Raw genomic sequence first — 19,236 nt, 5'->3', positions numbered from 1 at the left:
TTACAGAAACATACTGTAATCAATTATTTCAAAAATAAAGTTTATTTTAAGCATTATGCATAGATGGAGTTATCTCGTTGTGAATAATACAATAAAAGAAGCCCAAAATGGACCAATAATTAAAGTGGATAATATAAGAAGCCCAATAGGCCCAATAATATTTTCCAGGAGCTAACGTCGTTTGCAACTTGCAAGTAGCACCGAAGAGTTTTGGGGGTTGGAGAGTGACGATTACAGAGTAGTTTTGTAGCGGAGGAGAGAATTGTTCACGACGGCGCGTGTCACAAACCCACGAAGAAAGCTTTCAAATTTGAGCAATTTGATTTCACGAGTCGAAAGTTGTGAAAATGGTGTTGGTTTCTCGTCCCCTCTTCATTTGATGCATCTGGGTCTCTAGGGTTCGAACGGAAATGTTCACTCCGCAAAGGAATCGTTGGCCGGAGACAGACCGGAAGGGAAAGGCCATAGCTTTTTCCGACGAAATCATTACACCTCCTCCACAAAGGGTGCTTCTCCGAGAGGATGATGATTGGCAGAAGTTCAAAGAGGTTGGCTTGCTTGATGAAGCTTCTCTAGAAAGAAAAGATCGTGATGCTCTTATAGAGAAAATCTTGAAGCTTGAAAAAGAGGTAAATAAATAAAGTTTCGATTTTTACATTATTGTGTTACTGAATCTTAAAGTGTGAGTGTTGTTAATTGAGATCGTGTTTTAATTTTTGTGTTAGTTGTTTGATTACCAACATAATATGGGGCTATTGCTTATTGAGAAGAAGCAGTGGACTTCAACAAATAACGAACTTCAACAAGCTTATGATGAAGCTATGGAGATGCTTAAACGTGAGAAGACGTCAAATGCAATTACTTTAAATGAAGCTGACAAAAGAGAAGAGAATCTTAGAAAAGCTTTGATTGATGAGAAGCAATTTGTTGCTGAGGTATCTCATTTTTCAATTCATGTTGTTCTGTTGTGGCTTGCTTTGTGTTTGATGTTTATGCTATTTCTGTATTTTCAGCTTGAGAATGATTTGAAGTATTGGCAACGAGAACACTCTGTGGTGAAGTCTACTTCTGAGGCAAAGTTAGAGGAAGCAAATGCTTTGGTAATTGGTATGAAGGAAAAAGCTTTAGAGGTGGATAGAGAAAGGGCCATTGCTGAAGAAAAGTTTTCAGTGATGAATAGAAAGAGTTCTGAGTTAGAACGCAAACTAAAGGAAGTGGAGACCCGTGAAAAGGTGCACCAAAGGGAGCATCTTTCTCTAGTTACAGAGTATGAACGATCACTTTTTACTTGTTCGTTCTGTTCCTTGTTTGTTGATATGCAGATCTGACCTCTCATTTTCTCTTTTGCTTATGTTTCTTAGACGAGAAGCACATGAGGCAGTGTTCTACAAGCAGAGAGAAGACCTACAGGAATGGGAGAAGAAGTTAACACTGGAAGAAGATAGGTTGTCTGAAGTTAAAAGAAGCATTAACCATAGAGAAGAAAGAGTTATGGAAAATGAAAGAACCATCGAGAAGAAAGAGAAGATCCTTGAAAATTTACAGCAAAAGATTTCTGTTGCCAAGTCCGAATTAACAGAGAAAGAAGAATCTATAAAGATTAAGCTAAATGACATTTCTTTGAAGGAAAAAGTGAGTTATCTAGGTGCAACTTTTTTTGCTTCCGGTACCTTCTGGCTTATATATTAATTTTGTGTCTGTTTTAGGACTTTGAGGCCATGAAGGCTAAAGTTGATATCAAAGAGAAGGAGCTCCATGAGTTTGAGGAGAATCTTATTGAGAGGGAGCAGGTCAGCCTCAGCTTCCCTGAAACTTTCTTCTATTTGTTTAATATATATCGCCTTTTCTTTCTAGGTCATTGTAATGGTACTGAATCTTACGTTAAGGGATGGAATGAAACGGAAGAAGATGTGCTTTTATGTTTTGAAATCCTATACAGTGACGCATATACGCATTCACAATCACTAGTTGTTTAGGGATATCCTGTTTTTTTTTTTGAAATGTTATCGTCGACTAGTTAACAAAATCAGAGTTTGTATACAGAGCGTTGGTGTATTAAGAGGAATATTTTAAAACTATGGTAATATTTCTTGCATGTTTAAAGTCACTTTCCCAGGTTAATATTTTTCTTTAGTTTCTATCTGCTAAGTGCCAGAATAGAGATACTTAAAATAGAATTGACATGGTGATTTAAATTTAACAGATGGAGATTGGGAAGCTTCTTGATGATCAGAAGGCTGTTCTAGATTCAAGAAGGCGAGAGTTTGAAATGGAGCTTGAACAGATGAGGAGATCCCTTGATGAAGAACTCGAGGGAAAGAAAGCTGAAATCGAGCAGCTGCAAGTTGAGATCAGCCACAAAGAAGAGAAGTTGGCTAAGAGAGAGGCAGCTTTAGAGAAAAAGGAGGAGGGAGTGAAGAAGAAAGAGAAGGATCTTGATGCAAGGCTCAAAACCGTGAAGGAGAAAGAAAAAGCTCTGAAAGCTGAAGAGAAAAAGCTGCATATGGAAAACGAGAGATTGCTCGAAGATAAGGAATGTCTGCGTAAACTAAAAGATGAGATTGAAGAGATCGGGACTGAGACAACAAAGCAGGAATCAAGGATTCGTGAAGAACATGAAAGTCTTAGGATTACAAAAGAAGAGAGAGTCGAGTTTCTGAGGCTGCAGTCTGAACTGAAGCAGCAGATAGATAAAGTTAAGCAAGAGGAGGAGCTGCTCTTGAAGGAACGTGAAGAACTGAAACAAGATAAGGAAAGATTTGAGAAAGAGTGGGAAGCTTTGGATAAGAAGAGGGCTAACATAACTAGAGAGCAAAATGAAGTTGCTGAAGAAAACGAGAAACTGAGAAATTTGCAAATATCTGAAAAGCATAGGCTGAAGAGAGAAGAGATGACCTCAAGGGATAATTTGAAGAGGGAATTGGATGGTGTCAAGATGCAGAAAGAATCATTTGAAGCCGACATGGAAGATCTTGAGATGCAAAAAAGGAATCTTGACATGGAATTTCAGAGGCAAGAAGAAGCGGGTGAAAGAGATTTTAATGAAAGGGCGAGAACATATGAGAAGAGAAGCCAAGAAGAGCTTGACAACATTAATTACACAAAGAAGCTGGCTCAAAGAGAGATGGAAGAAATGCAATACGAGAAGCTTGCTCTGGAGAGGGAAAGAGAACAAATTTCGGTCCGAAAGAAGTTGTTGAAAGAACAAGAAGCTGAGATGCATAAGGACATCACTGAGCTAGATGTACTCAGAAGCTCTTTGAAGGAGAAACGAAAAGAATTTATCTGTGAAAGGGAGCGTTTCCTAGTATTTCTGGAAAAACTTAAGAGCTGCAGTTCCTGTGGAGAAATAACCGAAAATTTTGTTCTGTCTGATCTTCGACTACCTGATGTTGAAGATGGGGACAAACGTTTCGGGAAACAAAAATTAAAAGCAGAGGAGGCTTTGAACATTTCTCCCAGTGCAGAGAATAGCAAGAGAACATCTTTGCTTGGGAAAATCGCTTCAAAGCTACTGAGCATATCACCAATTGGGAAGACAGATAAAGTCACTGATCTGGGTATAACAGTTAAGCTTCCAGAATCTTCGCAACCTGATGATTCTCTGGATAGAGTGTCAGGCGAGGATCATGAACCGTCTGCTACTGAACAGAGTTTCACAGATAGTAGAATACAAGAAGGTCCTGAAGGTTCCCTCCAATCAGAGATGAAGAGTGATAAACCTAGACGAGGTAGAGGTAGAGGTAGAGGTAGGGGTAAGTCTGTTAGAGGAAGATCGCAAGCAACAAAAGCTGTGTCCAGAGATTCAAAACCATCTGATGGGGAAACTCCAAGGAAGCGGCAACGCGAACAGACTTCTAGAATCACAGAAAGTGAACAGGCAGCTGGTGATAGTGATGAGGGTGTAGACAGTATTACAACTGGTGGACGTAGGAAAAAAAGACAGATAGCTGTTCCAGTCTCTCAAACGCCTGGACAAACCCGATATCAGCTCAGGAGACATAGAAAGTAAGCCCCTACTACTTTTTAACTGAAAAATGAGTTGGAGGGTGTTGCATAAGAAATTTGAAATTCAATACGCGTGAAACTTATATATGTATGCAAAATCCTTTCAGTGTAGGAACAGAAGAAGATAAAGCACAAGCATCAAAGGGTGCCACTGAAAAACAAGAACGTGTCAATGATGATATCAGAAAAGTGCCAAGTCCGAAGGAAACTCGTACTCCACCGGAAGGTGAGAATAGAGAAAATGGCAAAGCTGAAGTATTAGTGGAGACGGTAACACATGAGGAGATTGTTACGGTATGGTTTTGTTTATTTCTTTATTAGTTCTTAATTTCTGTCTGAGTTGAACATATGGGCATGGTAATCTTAGGATATAATTTTGAACCATGGTTTTTTTATATAGGTTGAAACAGAAACTGTGTTCAAGGTTAACAACACAGGAAAGAACCCAGTCGAAGATCCGCAGTTGGAAGTAGGAGGCAGTGGTGAAATAAGAGAGCATGGTGAAGAAGATGATGAGAATATCAGCATGATCGAAGAGGAGAACGAAGGAGAAGAAGAAGAAGAAACAGAGCGCCAAGGAAATGATGCTTCCATAGGAAAAAAGATTTGGGTCTTTTTCACAACATGATCATTTTCTTCATTTCTCTCTAAAAGACAAAATTATCATCCCATAAGTAGGATTTTGCAACATCTTGTTATGTGTTGGTTCGTTTTTTAACTATCACCTTTCTTTATCTAAGCAACTGAAAAACAAAAAGGAAGTGGAATCTTGGGAAGGCATGGGCATTGTAGAAAATGTAACATTTGATTTTTACTCTGCTACTCCATAAGGTAATGCTGGTATTCAAGGAACCAAACCAGACTCGAAGGGTAAGTAACAAAGTTACATAAGTCATTGTCAAGGACCTGACATCTTTTTTTGGTTATGTTTGCCTGAAAATCGCCAAACCATAAAAAAGTTCCAAAGCACAAAACGGTAAAAAGAAGAAAAGGACTACACAATGGCTTATATGTAGGATCTTACCAAGATTTCAAACTTAAATTGGTTAGATTTATAGGGGGTAGATAGTAGATACGCCTCACCTTTCAATGTTAAGACAAAAATGAGTGTGGTCCAAAACAAAGGACATGCAATATAGCATCAAACTCACTCTTCATTACACTCTCTTAGAAACATCCTCATTAATTTCTCAATGGCAAACTTCTATTAATGCTCTAATTAACTAAATCTAAATTTACAAAACATTAGTTCCAACCAATTAAGCTTCTTCCTTTTGAGTTTTTTCTTTTTTTTTTTCTTTTTCTTCAGGAAATAAAATAACTGTTTTTGAAGAAAGGGACAGTTGATAGAATTTCAGAAACCTATAAAGAAAAACATTATAATAAAATAAAATAAAAATCTGGAAGTTGCAGAATTAACAGAGTCCTTATAAAAGACTTGATCTTCTCTGTCTTTCGCTTTCACTTGCATTATCAACACAAGATGTTGGACCTCTCTCTTCTTATCATTTTCATTACCATTATTGTTTCTTTGCTTTGGTAACTGTGTCTTGCTTTTAAAGATTTGGCTTCTTTTTTTTTTTTTGGTTCATAAGTTTTAATTGCTATTGCTAAGTCGTTGTCTAAATCTCTGGCTATGTACCCTATAACTTCACAACTTAGTTCAATTTGCTTCTACTCTATGTATAAAACCAGCTTTGAGCATGTTAAACATTGTAAACTTTTTAAGATCCTTTACATTTTCTTTAAGTCTTTATCAAATACTTGTCATATTGTAGATTCTTATATAGGTGTCTATATACATGCACATAAAGCTGTGTAATATGTAATCATAAGTTAGAGAAACAGATTTGGCTTTTCCTCTCTTGTTCTCTGTTGAGTATTCTTCTTGGCATCTCCTCTATATTAAACTCGAAAGAGAAACAAAACAGAGAAACCTCTAAAGCTTTCTTTTTTGTTCTCATGACATTTTCTTGTCACAAACCAAACTCGAGAAGAAAAGTTCTTGTATACAAATCAACCAACATTCATTGTTTTTAAAAGGGTCCCATGACCCATTGTGGAGATAGCTTTGTTTTCATCTTCCAACATTAACACCCACCCCAAAATCTTGATTACTTTTGATAGAAACATATGCAACAAGTGGAATAATTCCAATACAGATAAGATCCACACAACACTTTTTTCTCCTTCTATTCTCTTGTATCTTCTCATTATAGTCTCGATGAAGATGCTGAGACTTAGAAAGAAGCAACATTTGGTGTTTCTACTATGCGTGTGGTGTTTGGTGGTGGATTGGAGCAAAGCAGAAACAGAGGAAAGTGATGGAAGTCCCATGGAGAAAACAGAGCAAGCTGCTCTATACTCTACCATTCAAGGCTTTGTTGGTGAATCTTGGAATGGCTCTTATCTTTATCCTGACCCTTGTGGCTGGACTCCTATCCAGGTCCTTTCTCTCATCACTATTCTTTGATTATCAATAAAAAACAACAAAAAACTATCTTAGTAATGTTTTAAGCCTATCAAGATTATGATTATTGAATTCGGAAGCCGTTGAAAATGTTGAGTAGCTGATGTAATTCTCTGTTGTTTAACTCTGCAGGGTGTGACTTGTGATATCTATGATGAGCTTTGGTATGTAACTGCTCTAAGCTTTGGGACTATGAAAGACAACTCTCTTGCTTGTTCTGAAAGTCCAGTGATCAGACCACAACTCTTTGAGCTCAAGCACCTCAAGTCTCTCTCTCTTTTCAACTGCTTCACAACGCCTAACCGATATCTAGCTTCAATCTCCGATGAAAAGTGGTTGGATCTCTCTAAAAGCTTGGAGAGACTTGAGATCAGATCAAACCCGGGACTGATAGGTGAACTCCCTTCTGTCATCACTAACCTCACCAACCTTCAATCTCTGGTGGTGCTAGAAAACAAGTTAACAGGTCCATTGCCAGTGAATTTGGCCAAGTTAACCAGATTGAGACGTTTAGTACTGTCTGGAAACCGGTTCACAGGGAGAATACCTGAGGTCTACGGGTTAACCGGATTGTTGATATTGGATGTGAGCAGGAATTTCTTATCTGGGGCGTTGCCTTTAAGCGTTGGAGGATTGTATTCTCTGCTGAAACTTGATCTTAGTAACAATTACTTGGAAGGAAAGTTACCTAGAGAGCTAGAGTCCTTGAAGAATCTCACTCTATTGGACTTGAGAAACAACAGATTATCAGGTGGGTTGAGTAAAGAGATCCAAGAGATGACTTCTTTGGTAGAACTGGTTCTGTCCAATAATCGCCTAGCCGGGGACTTGACAGGAATAAAGTGGAGAAATCTGAAGAATTTAGTGGTTCTTGATCTCTCCAACACAGGCTTAAAAGGGGAGATTCCTGGTTCAATCTTGGAGCTCAAGAAACTGAGGTTTTTGGGTTTGAGCAACAACAATCTCGGAGGCAAACTCATTCCACAAATGGAAACCGAAATGCCTAGTCTCAGCGCGCTTTACGTGAATGGAAATAACATCAGCGGAGAGTTGGAATTCTCTAGGTACTTTTATGAGAGAATGGGAAGGAGACTTGGTGTTTGGGGGAACCCTAATCTGTGTTACAACGGAGATGAGACCAAGAACCTTAGCGATCATGTTCCTTTCGGAGTGAACCAATGTAAGAGAATTAAGGCAGATAAATATTAGAACCCTCGTTCTGAATCAAAGGGTTTGTGATAACAAAAACTTGGAATGATACAAAGCTGTGGTCTTTTCAATTTTGTTATTGCATCTTATTTCTATAGCATTATTTTGTTTTAAATTATTTAGCGTATTTACAAAATATAGTTTTGATATCTCGAAGTTCATTAGAAAAACTTCCAAGTATTTTTTTTTTAGATCATACAATCATAAAATTAAATAACAGACTTACCTAGTTTAAATTTACTGTGTATCAATGATTCAATGTATGATACGGTCGGTTCTTACCTAGTTAAAATTTGTTTTTTTTTAGTATATGTAAAGATCTACCTGTTTCCATCAAATTAGAAGAATTGTATGATTTTATGCGACATGTCTAATCGTAGGAGGTATGTTGGAACTTTATTTTATTTTGGCATTTCATAAAGGAAATATAAAAAATTCTATTTAGGTAAAAATAATAATCCGTGACTAAGTCCGATATAGATGCAGAAATCAGGTGGATATCCAAATCAAATTTGGCATAATTTAAAGAAAAATGTGAATCATGGAAAGCCACTTGTCAAGTTGTAAAATTGTGTATAACTGAGTCAACCCTCCAAGCTACTTTTTGTTCTCTCTTTAATTTCTTAAAATACCTTCTCACGCAAAAGATAGAGTTGGTATACATTGTTTTTACGTGTTTTATGCATGCATTTTTCAGTATATTTTATGTGTATATTCGTTTAACTAAATTATTATTTATTCCGTATCATGATTAACCTACGACATGTTATCATTTAGTCTAATCCTTTTACTATACATACGTGTATTGTCTACCACTTTCGTCATTCGTCCAAGGATGATATCTAATTTTCTTTCTGCACGACATATATGATATATTGTGTGCTTAAAGAAAGCTCATGAGTCATGTCTGATATTTGAGTTCGAATTTCGAAAACTAATCTTGCTTTACTATTCATACATCTTGTGATATAGTTACTGTTGAAAGTTGAATAATGCAAAAGAAAACAAAAGATAGCTCATGGTGACGATGCCTATAAAACCATTAATTATTCTTCTTCCCGTCAACGTACTTGTACATATATGATGAAATCTTGAAAAAAACGACCATCCCATCAAACCAGATTCCCATTTCCTAGCATAAAATGGACTTCTATAGAAAAATACAAAGGAAAATAAAAGTCGAAGGCGGTGACTAAAACAACGAGAAAAACTCAAACCTTTGAAAACTTTAGAATTCTTATAAAATAATAAGGAAAATTCAAAGTCTCAATAGCGTGGGATTCACTCCACTCTTACCATTCCCCGACTTCCCCCTCATTTCCGCCACACTTATTTCCAATCAAATCCACACACACACATGTTATAAATATAACACATAGTCACATACATACACATTATTCATTTCATTCATAAGACCCTTCATTCATTTACTCAAAGAAGTGGAAGTGAAAAAATTAGAAAAAGAGAAGAAAAAAAACATTGACTACCAAATGGCTCCGTGTCGTACGATGATGGTTCTGCTCTGTTTTGTTCTGTTTCTCGCGGCGAGTAGTTCTTGTGTAGCGGCTGCAAGAATTGGAGCCACCATGGAGATGAAGAAGAATATAAAGAGATTAACGTTTAAAAACAGCCATATTTTTGGTTACTTACCTAAAGGCGTTCCCATTCCTCCTTCTGCTCCTTCTAAGAGACACAACTCTTTTGTTAACTCTCTTCCTCATTGATTTCATTTTATTTTATTCATTGTATTCTTTTAGGTTTGGTTTTGTAGATTAGATCAACATAGGGTATTATACTCTTTGTATATGCATACGATTTATATTTACTTTTGAATTTGTTCCTTTTTATGTTTATAGACTTAATATATGTTTAAGGTCATTACGGCCATATAAAGATCAAGAAATCGATTAAGCTTTGTTAGCCTTCTACTAAAGAATATTCCATAGACCTCACTCATCATACGCTAATCAAACATATGTTTTTATGCAACTTGTAAGTTATATCATTCGTCTTTCTCAAATAGGTCAATGTTTGAGTTAAGACTTAAGAACGTAATAATCAAACATAGAGAAATAAAATCGATAGGACACATGATAAGTTTATTACTAATTAGGAAAACAGAAACCAAAAATACAATAAAAAAGAGTAAAAGAGAGGGGCATTCCGAGAATTGAACTCGGGACCTCTCGCACCCTAAGCGAGAATCATACCACTAGACCAAATGCCCAATTTGCAACATTCAATCCCAAATCAATCATTAACTCTTACATCTATTAGTCTCCACCACCATGAGTGAAAGGATTGAAACCACTTCCAAACAATTTCTCAAGTGGCCAAAACAAAGGCTTTGGTAGATTCTCCCAATCATACCAATCCCATCCTTCACACTTCTCTGGTTCCATATTCTTCGGTTCTTGACTTGGATCCACCAACACCGCACGTATCGAAACAGAGACGTAGTGTGATGGCGTTGGTGCTTCTTTGAAGACATTGTTTGTAACAGTCAAAAGCTTCATCTTTTCAATCTTTAGACCTGTTTCCTCCATTACTTCTCTCGCTGCACATTCTTCAAAGCTCTCTCCTGATCAAAGAACAAAGATTAGATCAAATCAAGATTTGGGTGATATAAAGAGAGAAGAGAGAGAGGAGAGAGACCGAATTCGAGGTGGCCACCGGGAAGAGCGAAAGTGGAGTTGCCGATTGAGGAACGGCGGCGACCTAATAAGATTGAGTTTCCGTTGAGAATGAAAACGACGACGGCGACTCTTGGTATCGCTTCTCCTGTCGACATTATTATCGAACACAGTGAAACCCTTTCTTGTCGTGTTTTAGTTTTGTTGACTTAATTTGAGTTTAAAACGATGTCGTATCGGTTATGCGTTTATATACGTGTTGGCAAATGTGTCGCCGTGTCGGTGTGATTGGCTGTACACAATTATCGCTGTTTCTTTTTCCATTGCACTTGTTTTCATTTTATTTATTAAAAAATTTAGATGATATTATATAATATATGTTCTTTATGATGTTGCCATAACGAGAACGATTATGTAAAAAATAACATATACATATACTTTTCTGTTTATAAATGATTATTTTTTTAGAAAAAATTTATTTCTAAAATATTGATTTTTTTAAGTTTTTTATGCAATATTTATTGGTTAGTATTGATGAATTGTAATTAAAAAAAAAAAATTAATTATCATTGTTTTTTGAGTTATAGAAAACTGTAAAACATAAAAAATAATGTATTTATAATCAACATTTATTATGTTTTCTTAAAAAATAGAAGGAGTAGTCATTTGTTAGATAGTAAGACTTAGCCAAATTATATGTCATTTACTGTACTTTAGTTTTTTTTTCCGATCATAAGAATGTATGTTAAAATAACAATCACCAAAGAGGCACAAAATAAATTGTAGGTCCAAAGATAAAACAGAGTTAGTTAAAACCAGTTACTCCTTTCGTAGAATTTTTACCCAAAAAAAGAAAAAAAAAAATCGTAGAATTTCCTTCTCTTTTCTTCTTAATTATAATATATCAACTGTTTGTTTTGTTGTTTAGTTTGGAAAGGAAGAAAATTAGCTTAAGAAATAAGAATATATTTTTTTGGGGAAAGATGACTAGCACCACAAATTTAACTACGCCATAATTTACTGCGTTGACCACCATAATTAGTAATTAAGCACCATAGCTAACAAACCATATATAATCACTCTTCAAAATATTTAACTTTGATCACTGCAATTATTCATTCCTTCACCTTGTTCATTGATACAATGACGGACACAACAGACGATATCGCAGAGGAAATCTCATTCCAAAGCTTCGAAGATGACTGCAAATTGCTCGGTAGTCTCTTCCATGATGTGTTACAAAGGGAAGTTGGCAACCCATTCATGGAAAAAGTCGAACGCATTCGGATTCTTGCTCAGGTTTCATCTTCTGTCTATTCGCTTCCATATGCTTAGATCATTTGATAAGAATCTCACATCGTAGTAATAAGAGATATAGTCATATAGATCAATCAACTTATCGAAACAAATATGAATGATACGACTTATTTTTGTGTGGTTTTTAAATGTTTCAGAGTGCGTTAAATTTGCGTATGGCTGGTATTGAGGATACCGCAAACCTTTTGGAGAAGCAATTGACTAGTGAAATATCCAAAATGCCACTAGAAGAAGCCTTAACGTTGGCTCGTACATTCACTCATTCTCTTAACTTAATGGGCATTGCAGACACTCATCACAGGTCATGATTTTTGTAATCACATTACAACAAAAATATTACAAGTAATAAACATGAATAGATAATTCTAAACTTAAACATTGTGGATTCTAATAATAAACATTTTTATTCCAGAATGCACAAAGTCCATAACGTTACACAACTTGCAAGATCTTGTGATGATATATTCAGCCAGCTATTGCAAAGTGGAATCTCTCCAGACGAACTTTATAAAACTGTTTGCAAACAGGTCTAGCTACTTCATATTGTATCATTTTAGAAACATTTCAATTCGTTTTATCTAACACAAAGGTCGTATCTGAGTGTTGTTTTCTCTATTTGATATTTGTTTGTTTATCGCGCTTTAGGAGGTCGAAATTGTTCTTACTGCTCATCCTACCCAAATAAATCGAAGAACCTTGCAGTACAAGCATATTAGAATTGCTGTAAGTTAGTTCTAATGATGTTAACATATATGGATTATATCTCTTAATTTTACTTGAGAGAGTTAAAAGTATATGGTTCTTGCAGCATCTTCTAGAATATAACACTAGATCAGATCTAAGCGTTGAAGATCGCGAAACGCTCATTGAAGATTTGGTACACTCCATCTCAATATCTTCCATATAAATTTTATCAGCAGAGTAACTTATAAACTAAGAGTTACTTATACTTAAAGGTTAGAGAGATTACTTCACTGTGGCAAACTGATGAGCTTAGACGTCAGAAACCTACTCCAGTTGATGAAGCTAGAGCTGGTATTTTAAATATAATTGTAAAGTACAGAAAAGTTTCACTCTAAAAAACTATTTCTCTTTCTTTTTCATTCATTTAGGTCTAAACATAGTGGAGCAATCCCTTTGGAAAGCAGTACCACAATACCTGCGTCGTGTCAGCAATTCCTTGAAGAAGGTATTATTTTACCTTTAGGTATCTAGAATATATGAATAATCGTTATACTTTATCTTAAGATAATATTGATATTTTGTATTTTCTTGGTTAGTTTACAGGGAAGCCACTTCCACTAACATGCACTCCTATGAAATTTGGTTCTTGGATGGGAGGTGATAGAGATGGAAATCCAAATGTCACGGCAAAGGTTAGTCTTTTGATATTTTACGATTTGAACTCAAAACCAACCGGTAATGAAAATTAGTCCATGGTCGTTATTATATTACTCTAGGTCACATCTCACTTGTAATATGAGATTCTTAACATTTACTTTTTGATGAAGAAGATCTTTTAAAACTGCAATCAGAAAATTTGATTGTCACATATTCTCTTGATATATAACACACACTTGAATGTTGTGATATCATTTGTCCAGGTCACGAAAGAAGTATCTCTCTTGTCTAGATGGATGGCTATTGATTTGTACATAAGAGAGGTTGATAGCTTAAGATTTGAATTATCTACGGATCGATGCAGTGATAGGTTTTCAAGATTAGCTGATAAAATTCTTGAAAAGGGTAAATATATGCTTCAATTTCTATTAAATCTTTACTTGTTCATTTACATAAAAATTTTTTGTTCTGAATAAAGTTGATGTTTTTTCCCCTTAAAATTCTGAAAAAGATTATGATAGAGGAAAATCAAATTTCCAAAAGCAACAAAGTTCATCATGCTTGCCAACACAACTTCCAGCTAGAGCTCACCTTCCTGCTTGCATTGGTAAAAAGATTTCTTAATCTCTTGCATTTGGTAAATATCTCAAAACCATGCATGTTTTATATCACATCCCATTGCAGACTTTGGTGAATCACGACATACCAAATTTGAAATTGCGACGACAGATTATATGCCACCCAATCTCCAGGTAACACAAAGCCTTTAAATGTGCTGACATATAGATGAAACATATTTTACAGAAATTTCTCCATCCTCTTTTGATTAATTTTTCTTTTAATCTTTGTTTATATAGAAGCAGAATGAACAAGACTTTTCGGAAAGCGACTGGGAGAAAATTGACAATGGTTCGCGGTCCGGTCTTACTTCTCGAGGTTCTTTCTCATCTACTTCTCAACTTCTTCTCCAGAGAAAACTATTTGAGGAATCTCAGGTTGGGAAGACTAGTTTCCAAAAGCTACTAGAACCACCTCCACTTAAACGAGCTGGAAGTGCTCCTTATCGTATTGTTCTTGGAGAAGTAAAAGAAAAGGTAAAGATCATAAGCTTTTCAATCAAAGATAATATAAAGATTCAGATTTAGCATGTCAAAACCAACAGATTTTCAAATTTAATGATTTATGATCATAGCTTGTGAAGACAAGAAGACTTCTTGAACTTCTTATTGAGGGTCTTCCTTGTGAGTATGACCCTAAAAACTCCTATGAAACATCAGATCAGCTTCTTGAACCATTGCTCCTCTGTTACGAATCTCTGGTTAGCAATCTTGATTCCATGTGAAACTTGTGTTACCACAATAATCCATAATCATAAAATTTAACATCATTCGTTTTTGCAGCAATCATCGGGTGCTAGGGTACTAGCTGATGGACGACTTGCTGATCTGATTCGTAGAGTTTCTACCTTTGGAATGGTTTTGGTGAAACTCGACTTACGCCAGGTGATTTTAGTTTGTTTTCTTAAATCTTCATGCTTTGGTCCTCTAATTCAATAATATGTGTGATTCAATTACTAGGAAGCTGCAAGACATTCTGAAGCTTTGGATGCAATTACAACATACTTGGATATGGGTACTTATAGTGAATGGGATGAAGAGAAGAAATTAGAATTTTTGACAAGAGAACTAAAAGGGAAACGACCTCTTGTTCCTCAATGTATTAAGGTCATAATGAAATATCTATTGCGTAAACTACAAGAAAGAGCAATGTTATGTTATGAAAGTTGTTAAATTTTATTTATTTATCTGTATTTTATTTATGTAGGTTGGTCCTGACGTCAAAGAAGTATTGGACACATTCCGAGTCGCTGCTGAACTTGGAAGTGAATCACTTGGCGCTTACGTTATTTCTATGGCTTCAAATGTATAATTTTCTTATGCATGACGACTTTAAACATTTTCATTAAAACAAAACAATGACATAGATTTGTTTGTTACTTGCAGGCAAGTGATGTCCTCGCTGTGGAACTTCTTCAAAAAGATGCTCGACTTGCTTTAACTAGCGAACATGGAAAACCATGTCCTGGTGGAACGTGAGTTCAAATCTCCACCAAGATATTACATTGTTTATAGCAATCACTTTATAAGTACATACATGAGTAACATTTTTAGTAGTCTTAAGATCTCTTACTACTATCTATTTATTTGAATAGGCTACGAGTGGTACCTCTTTTTGAAACGGTGAATGATTTAAGAGCCGCTGGTCCTTCGATAAGGAAATTGCTCTCAATCGATTGGTATAGGGAACACATCCAAAAGAACCACAACGGTCACCAAGAGGTACGTTACACGTGAATTTAAACATGTTAATTTTGAAGGGAGGTTCTAAGAACTTGTAACAATGTTACTTGTAGGTGATGGTTGGATACTCTGATTCTGGAAAAGATGCTGGACGTTTTACTGCAGCATGGGAACTCTACAAAGCTCAAGAAAATGTTGTTGCTGCTTGTAATGAATTTGGAATCAAAATAACATTATTTCATGGACGAGGAGGAAGCATTGGTCGTGGTGGTGGTCCAACCTATCTCGCTATTCAGTCCCAACCACCAGGCTCTGTAATGGTCAGTTTCCAAACTATTATTTATTGATCATTTAAAAACATATTTAATGATTGTATTATTTGTTTTGTTACTAATGTCAATACGGGGTTAAAAATATATATATATATATATATATATATATATATATATATATATACATTTTTGGTGCCATGGCACTAGACCAATGAGCTATTACGCTAAAATGATTGAACTGGTTTGACCAGGGCTCTTTGCGTTCAACTGAGCAAGGTGAGATGGTTCAAGCTAAGTTTGGGATACCACAAACGGCTGTTAGGCAACTAGAGGTATACACAACCGCGGTTCTACTCGCTACCTTAAAGCCTCCTCAGCCACCTCGAGAGGAAAAATGGCGAAACCTAATGGAAGAAATCTCTGGAATCAGTTGCCAACACTATAGAAGCACAGTGTATGAAAACCCAGAGTTTCTATCTTATTTTCATGAGGCAACACCGCAAGCAGAACTTGGTTTCCTCAATATAGGAAGCCGACCAACACGAAGAAAGAGCTCTAGTGGAATAGGACATCTCCGAGCTATCCCTTGGGTCTTTGCTTGGACTCAAACAAGGTTTGTTCTTCCAGCTTGGCTTGGTGTAGGGGCTGGTTTAAAGGGAGTTTCTGAGAAGGGTCATGCGGATGATCTTAAAGAGATGTACAAAGAATGGCCATTTTTTCAGTCCACCCTTGAACTTATAGAGATGGTGTTAGCTAAAGCAGACATTCCAATGACCAAACACTACGACGAACAACTTGTGTCTGAGAAAAGAAGAGGACTTGGCACTGAGCTAAGAAAAGAACTAATGACTACTGAGAAGTACGTTCTTGTGATAAGTGGTCACGAGAAACTCTTGCAGGACAATAAGAGCTTGAAGAAACTCATTGATAGTAGACTTCCGTATCTCAACGCAATGAACATGTTACAAGTTGAAATTCTTAAGAGGCTAAGACGTGATGAAGATAACAATAAGCTAAGAGATGCTTTGCTTATCACAATCAATGGTATTGCTGCAGGAATGAGAAATACCGGTTAATACACTACCACAACACTTGCTTACGTGATTTAAAAGATACTATTACTTTTGCTGTTTTCTTGTTGGACAAGTATTGATGTCATTCTTTAGTACTAGTACTGGACCTCTAATCTGACATTGTGTTGCTGTTTGAGCTTGCACTTGTTGAACAACACGGCGTTCTTACAAATGAGAACGGCAAATAGTTTATAACTTCTCACTTGGCCAAGTCAAAAGTAAGAATATTTGTCTATCTTTTGGCACAAATGATTTTTTTAGGCTCCAATTATTAAATAATGGGTAAATTACAACCAAAGGAATTTTTTTTTGCAATTTCCATACATCCACATATTTTTATAATATAGATATCTAAATCACATCCTGTAACCATAAACATAAGGTACCTTTTCATGTTTAAAACACCAACTTGTGGTCCAAGGTTAATGGATCAAAATTTGTGTTTAAAGTAACTTTTAGTCTTCTATTATTTCTAGTTTCAATTGCTTTTTACTATTTGCTTTCTAAAAATACTATATGGTAGCCTTTTACATGTCTGAATTTAAAAGTTTTCATGACCCAAAGCATATTCCTTAAGAATATTATTTGATCGTGGGGTACATCGTTTTTTGTTTGTTTGTTAAGTGTTGTGCATCTTATGATTTTACAAAAGTTTATTTTCTCATACAAGTTTCCTAAAGACGTTTATTAGTCAACTGTCAAAAATAACCATATCAAAGACCTTATGTAATAAATCAAACTGCAAAATTGTTAATACCTACAACAGGCAGATCCAAGATATATCTTCATGTTAAGAATGAAACAATCTAATTTACTGATGTCCAATAGTACATCGTCTTTTAATGGCAAAATAATCATAGTTCCTAGGTCATGTATATAGCTACGAGGTTAGGTGGGTGGTAGCTCCGACATCCATTTTACCATCCACAATCGGCTGAATCATTGAACAACATTGTTGGGTGAGATCATTGGCAATAAACCATGGAATGATGTCATAATAGTGAGATAAACATGCATTCTTGGGTCCTATAAATAAACATACACAATCACATATTGTGAAGATGATGTTGCCTGAAATGATTGAATTCACTTTGCCTTTTTATCTTTTTGAGTCAAATTGTGGTTTTTGGTTGTCGTACAACCACAATCCCTACCGCTTTTCGACAAATTGATTCCGCGATTGATAAAATGTGATTTGTATATCAAATTCAATATAGAAGAAACTACATGTTCTTTAAAAAATATGAAACTATAATTACTTTATAAAAAAAAAAATTATAGTTTTTTTTTATGTTGTCATATATAAATCTAAAATTTACCTGACAGAGACTTTATATGACCTTTTTTTATAACTTATTGATTTCACATCATCTTTCTCTTAAAGTAAAATAGTAATCTTAAAAAAGATGCCTCATGTGTAGAAAACTTCAGTTGAAAATAGAGAACCCAATATTGTAAGTTAGCTAGTCCATCGTTAGAAAAAAAGAAGAAGCAAGCCAGTCCATCGTTTATGCCTTTGAAACTTCCTTTTTGAAGCAACCCGAAAGAGTAGAGTTTAGAAATAAAACAACACCGGTCTATTTTTAGTACTACGAGTTAAACTATATGTACGACAAATTCAAAATTACGTGAAATCAATAAAAAGAAACATTACTCAATCTAACTCAAAAAACTGAACTAAACGGATAAATTTGAGAAGGTCGATTACTCTGTTGATGACGTTAATAGCAACTCATCTACGATAATAGTAAATTAAAACAGTCGCTAGATGTCTTAAGGTATTATCACAAATCCATTGCATTTTCATTTTCCGATGGAACTAAAGCAACGACAAACGTTATGCAACATAGAAAACTTGATTTACGACGATATCTTAACTATTTGGTTTGCAACATAATAGTAGTAACCGGATTTTCCACCATGTATGATGTATGGAATTGGAGAAAAATGTATGTGTGGATAGTATAATTTTACATATTTTAATGAAATTAGATGTGCAGAAATGTTTACAACGAATTATCCTCGGCATTATACTAAGAAGATAAGGCATAATCTTCATATAGTATTCTAAACCTAATAAATTATACAAGATAAGATGAAAAAAGTATATATTCAGATTCCCGATACGTTTGTTATATGAAGAAATTTTAAAAACATATTAACTGATTCTTTTTGTCCTGTGGCAATTTAGATCAATATGTCTTTGAATTCAATAACATTCGGAGAAAGACATATGATCCATTTTTTCTTTCTTCCTAAATTGACAAAGCAGATTTGTTTCATAGAATTATTATTTTTTTAACTAGGTGATACACTAATAAACATATTTTAATTTAGGAAGAAAGTAAAAATAGTTAATGAATAATACGATTTTTTCCTGCTGTCCAAAATGAATAATACGATTTTTTCCTGTGTCCAAAATGAATAATACGATTACATTTATTTAAAGTATAGCAAATATGTTTTTACTGGGGTACTATTTTTTTTAATAATCTATTCTATATCAAATTTGAAGTCATTATAATTATTCTATTTTGAATAATTTAATTCTATGTGATGTAGAATTTCTCTTGAATAAGATTTGGAAAATATATAAAAGTACCATAGAGATTC

The 19,236-nt window shown here is 35.1% G+C and overlaps 5 protein-coding genes and 1 non-coding gene across 6 annotated transcripts; 4 read left to right on the top strand and 2 right to left on the bottom strand.

Moving 5' to 3' along the window:
- The first annotated feature begins 26 nt into the window (after positions 1-26).
- LINC3 (little nuclei3) lies at positions 27-4,882 on the top strand. The gene is made up of 8 exons (NM_105552.3): positions 27-629; positions 726-935; positions 1,014-1,267; positions 1,362-1,632; positions 1,707-1,790; positions 2,204-4,008; positions 4,116-4,302; positions 4,409-4,882. The coding sequence occupies exons 1-8, from the start codon at positions 411-413 to the stop codon at positions 4,634-4,636; spliced, it is 3,258 nt and encodes a 1,085-aa protein (NP_177046.1). The 5' UTR covers positions 27-410; the 3' UTR covers positions 4,637-4,882.
- Positions 4,883-5,601: 719 nt separating this feature from the next.
- Positions 5,602-7,906, top strand: AT1G68780 (RNI-like superfamily protein). Its single transcript, NM_105551.3, has 2 exons — positions 5,602-6,454; positions 6,611-7,906. Exons 1-2 carry the CDS (start codon positions 6,233-6,235, stop codon positions 7,685-7,687), a joined length of 1,299 nt encoding a protein of 432 aa, NP_564942.1. The 5' UTR covers positions 5,602-6,232; the 3' UTR covers positions 7,688-7,906.
- Positions 7,907-8,786: 880 nt separating this feature from the next.
- IDA (Putative membrane lipoprotein) lies at positions 8,787-9,651 on the top strand. Its single transcript, NM_105550.2, has one exon. It carries the CDS (start codon positions 9,178-9,180, stop codon positions 9,409-9,411), a length of 234 nt encoding a protein of 77 aa, NP_564941.1. The 5' UTR covers positions 8,787-9,177; the 3' UTR covers positions 9,412-9,651.
- A 103-nt stretch (positions 9,652-9,754) lies between these two features.
- Positions 9,755-10,678, bottom strand: NUDX1 (nudix hydrolase 1). Its single transcript, NM_105549.4, has 2 exons — positions 10,343-10,678; positions 9,755-10,268 (listed from the first exon to the last, which is right to left on the bottom strand). Exons 1-2 carry the CDS (start codon positions 10,476-10,478, stop codon positions 9,961-9,963), a joined length of 444 nt encoding a protein of 147 aa, NP_177044.1. The 5' UTR covers positions 10,479-10,678; the 3' UTR covers positions 9,755-9,960.
- AT1G68770 lies at positions 9,843-9,914 on the bottom strand. Its single transcript has one exon. It is a non-coding gene; the product is annotated as a tRNA-Pro (tRNA).
- A 742-nt stretch (positions 10,679-11,420) lies between the features above and the next one.
- On the top strand, positions 11,421-16,852 carry PPC4 (phosphoenolpyruvate carboxylase 4). Its single transcript, NM_105548.5, has 20 exons — positions 11,421-11,619; positions 11,775-11,938; positions 12,050-12,164; positions 12,283-12,360; positions 12,446-12,514; positions 12,594-12,672; positions 12,750-12,826; positions 12,918-13,013; positions 13,242-13,383; positions 13,490-13,585; positions 13,663-13,730; positions 13,836-14,072; positions 14,171-14,296; positions 14,379-14,480; positions 14,556-14,702; positions 14,803-14,901; positions 14,982-15,070; positions 15,191-15,317; positions 15,392-15,598; positions 15,802-16,852. The coding sequence occupies exons 1-20, from the start codon at positions 11,464-11,466 to the stop codon at positions 16,624-16,626; spliced, it is 3,099 nt and encodes a 1,032-aa protein (NP_177043.2). The 5' UTR covers positions 11,421-11,463; the 3' UTR covers positions 16,627-16,852.
- The last annotated feature ends 2,384 nt before the right edge of the window (positions 16,853-19,236 follow it).

The sequence above is a fragment of the Arabidopsis thaliana genome (assembly GCF_000001735.4).
Source record: "Arabidopsis thaliana chromosome 1 sequence".
Taxonomy (NCBI): Eukaryota; Viridiplantae; Streptophyta; class Magnoliopsida; order Brassicales; family Brassicaceae; genus Arabidopsis; species Arabidopsis thaliana.
This window is presented reverse-complemented; position numbering and strand designations above follow the sequence as displayed.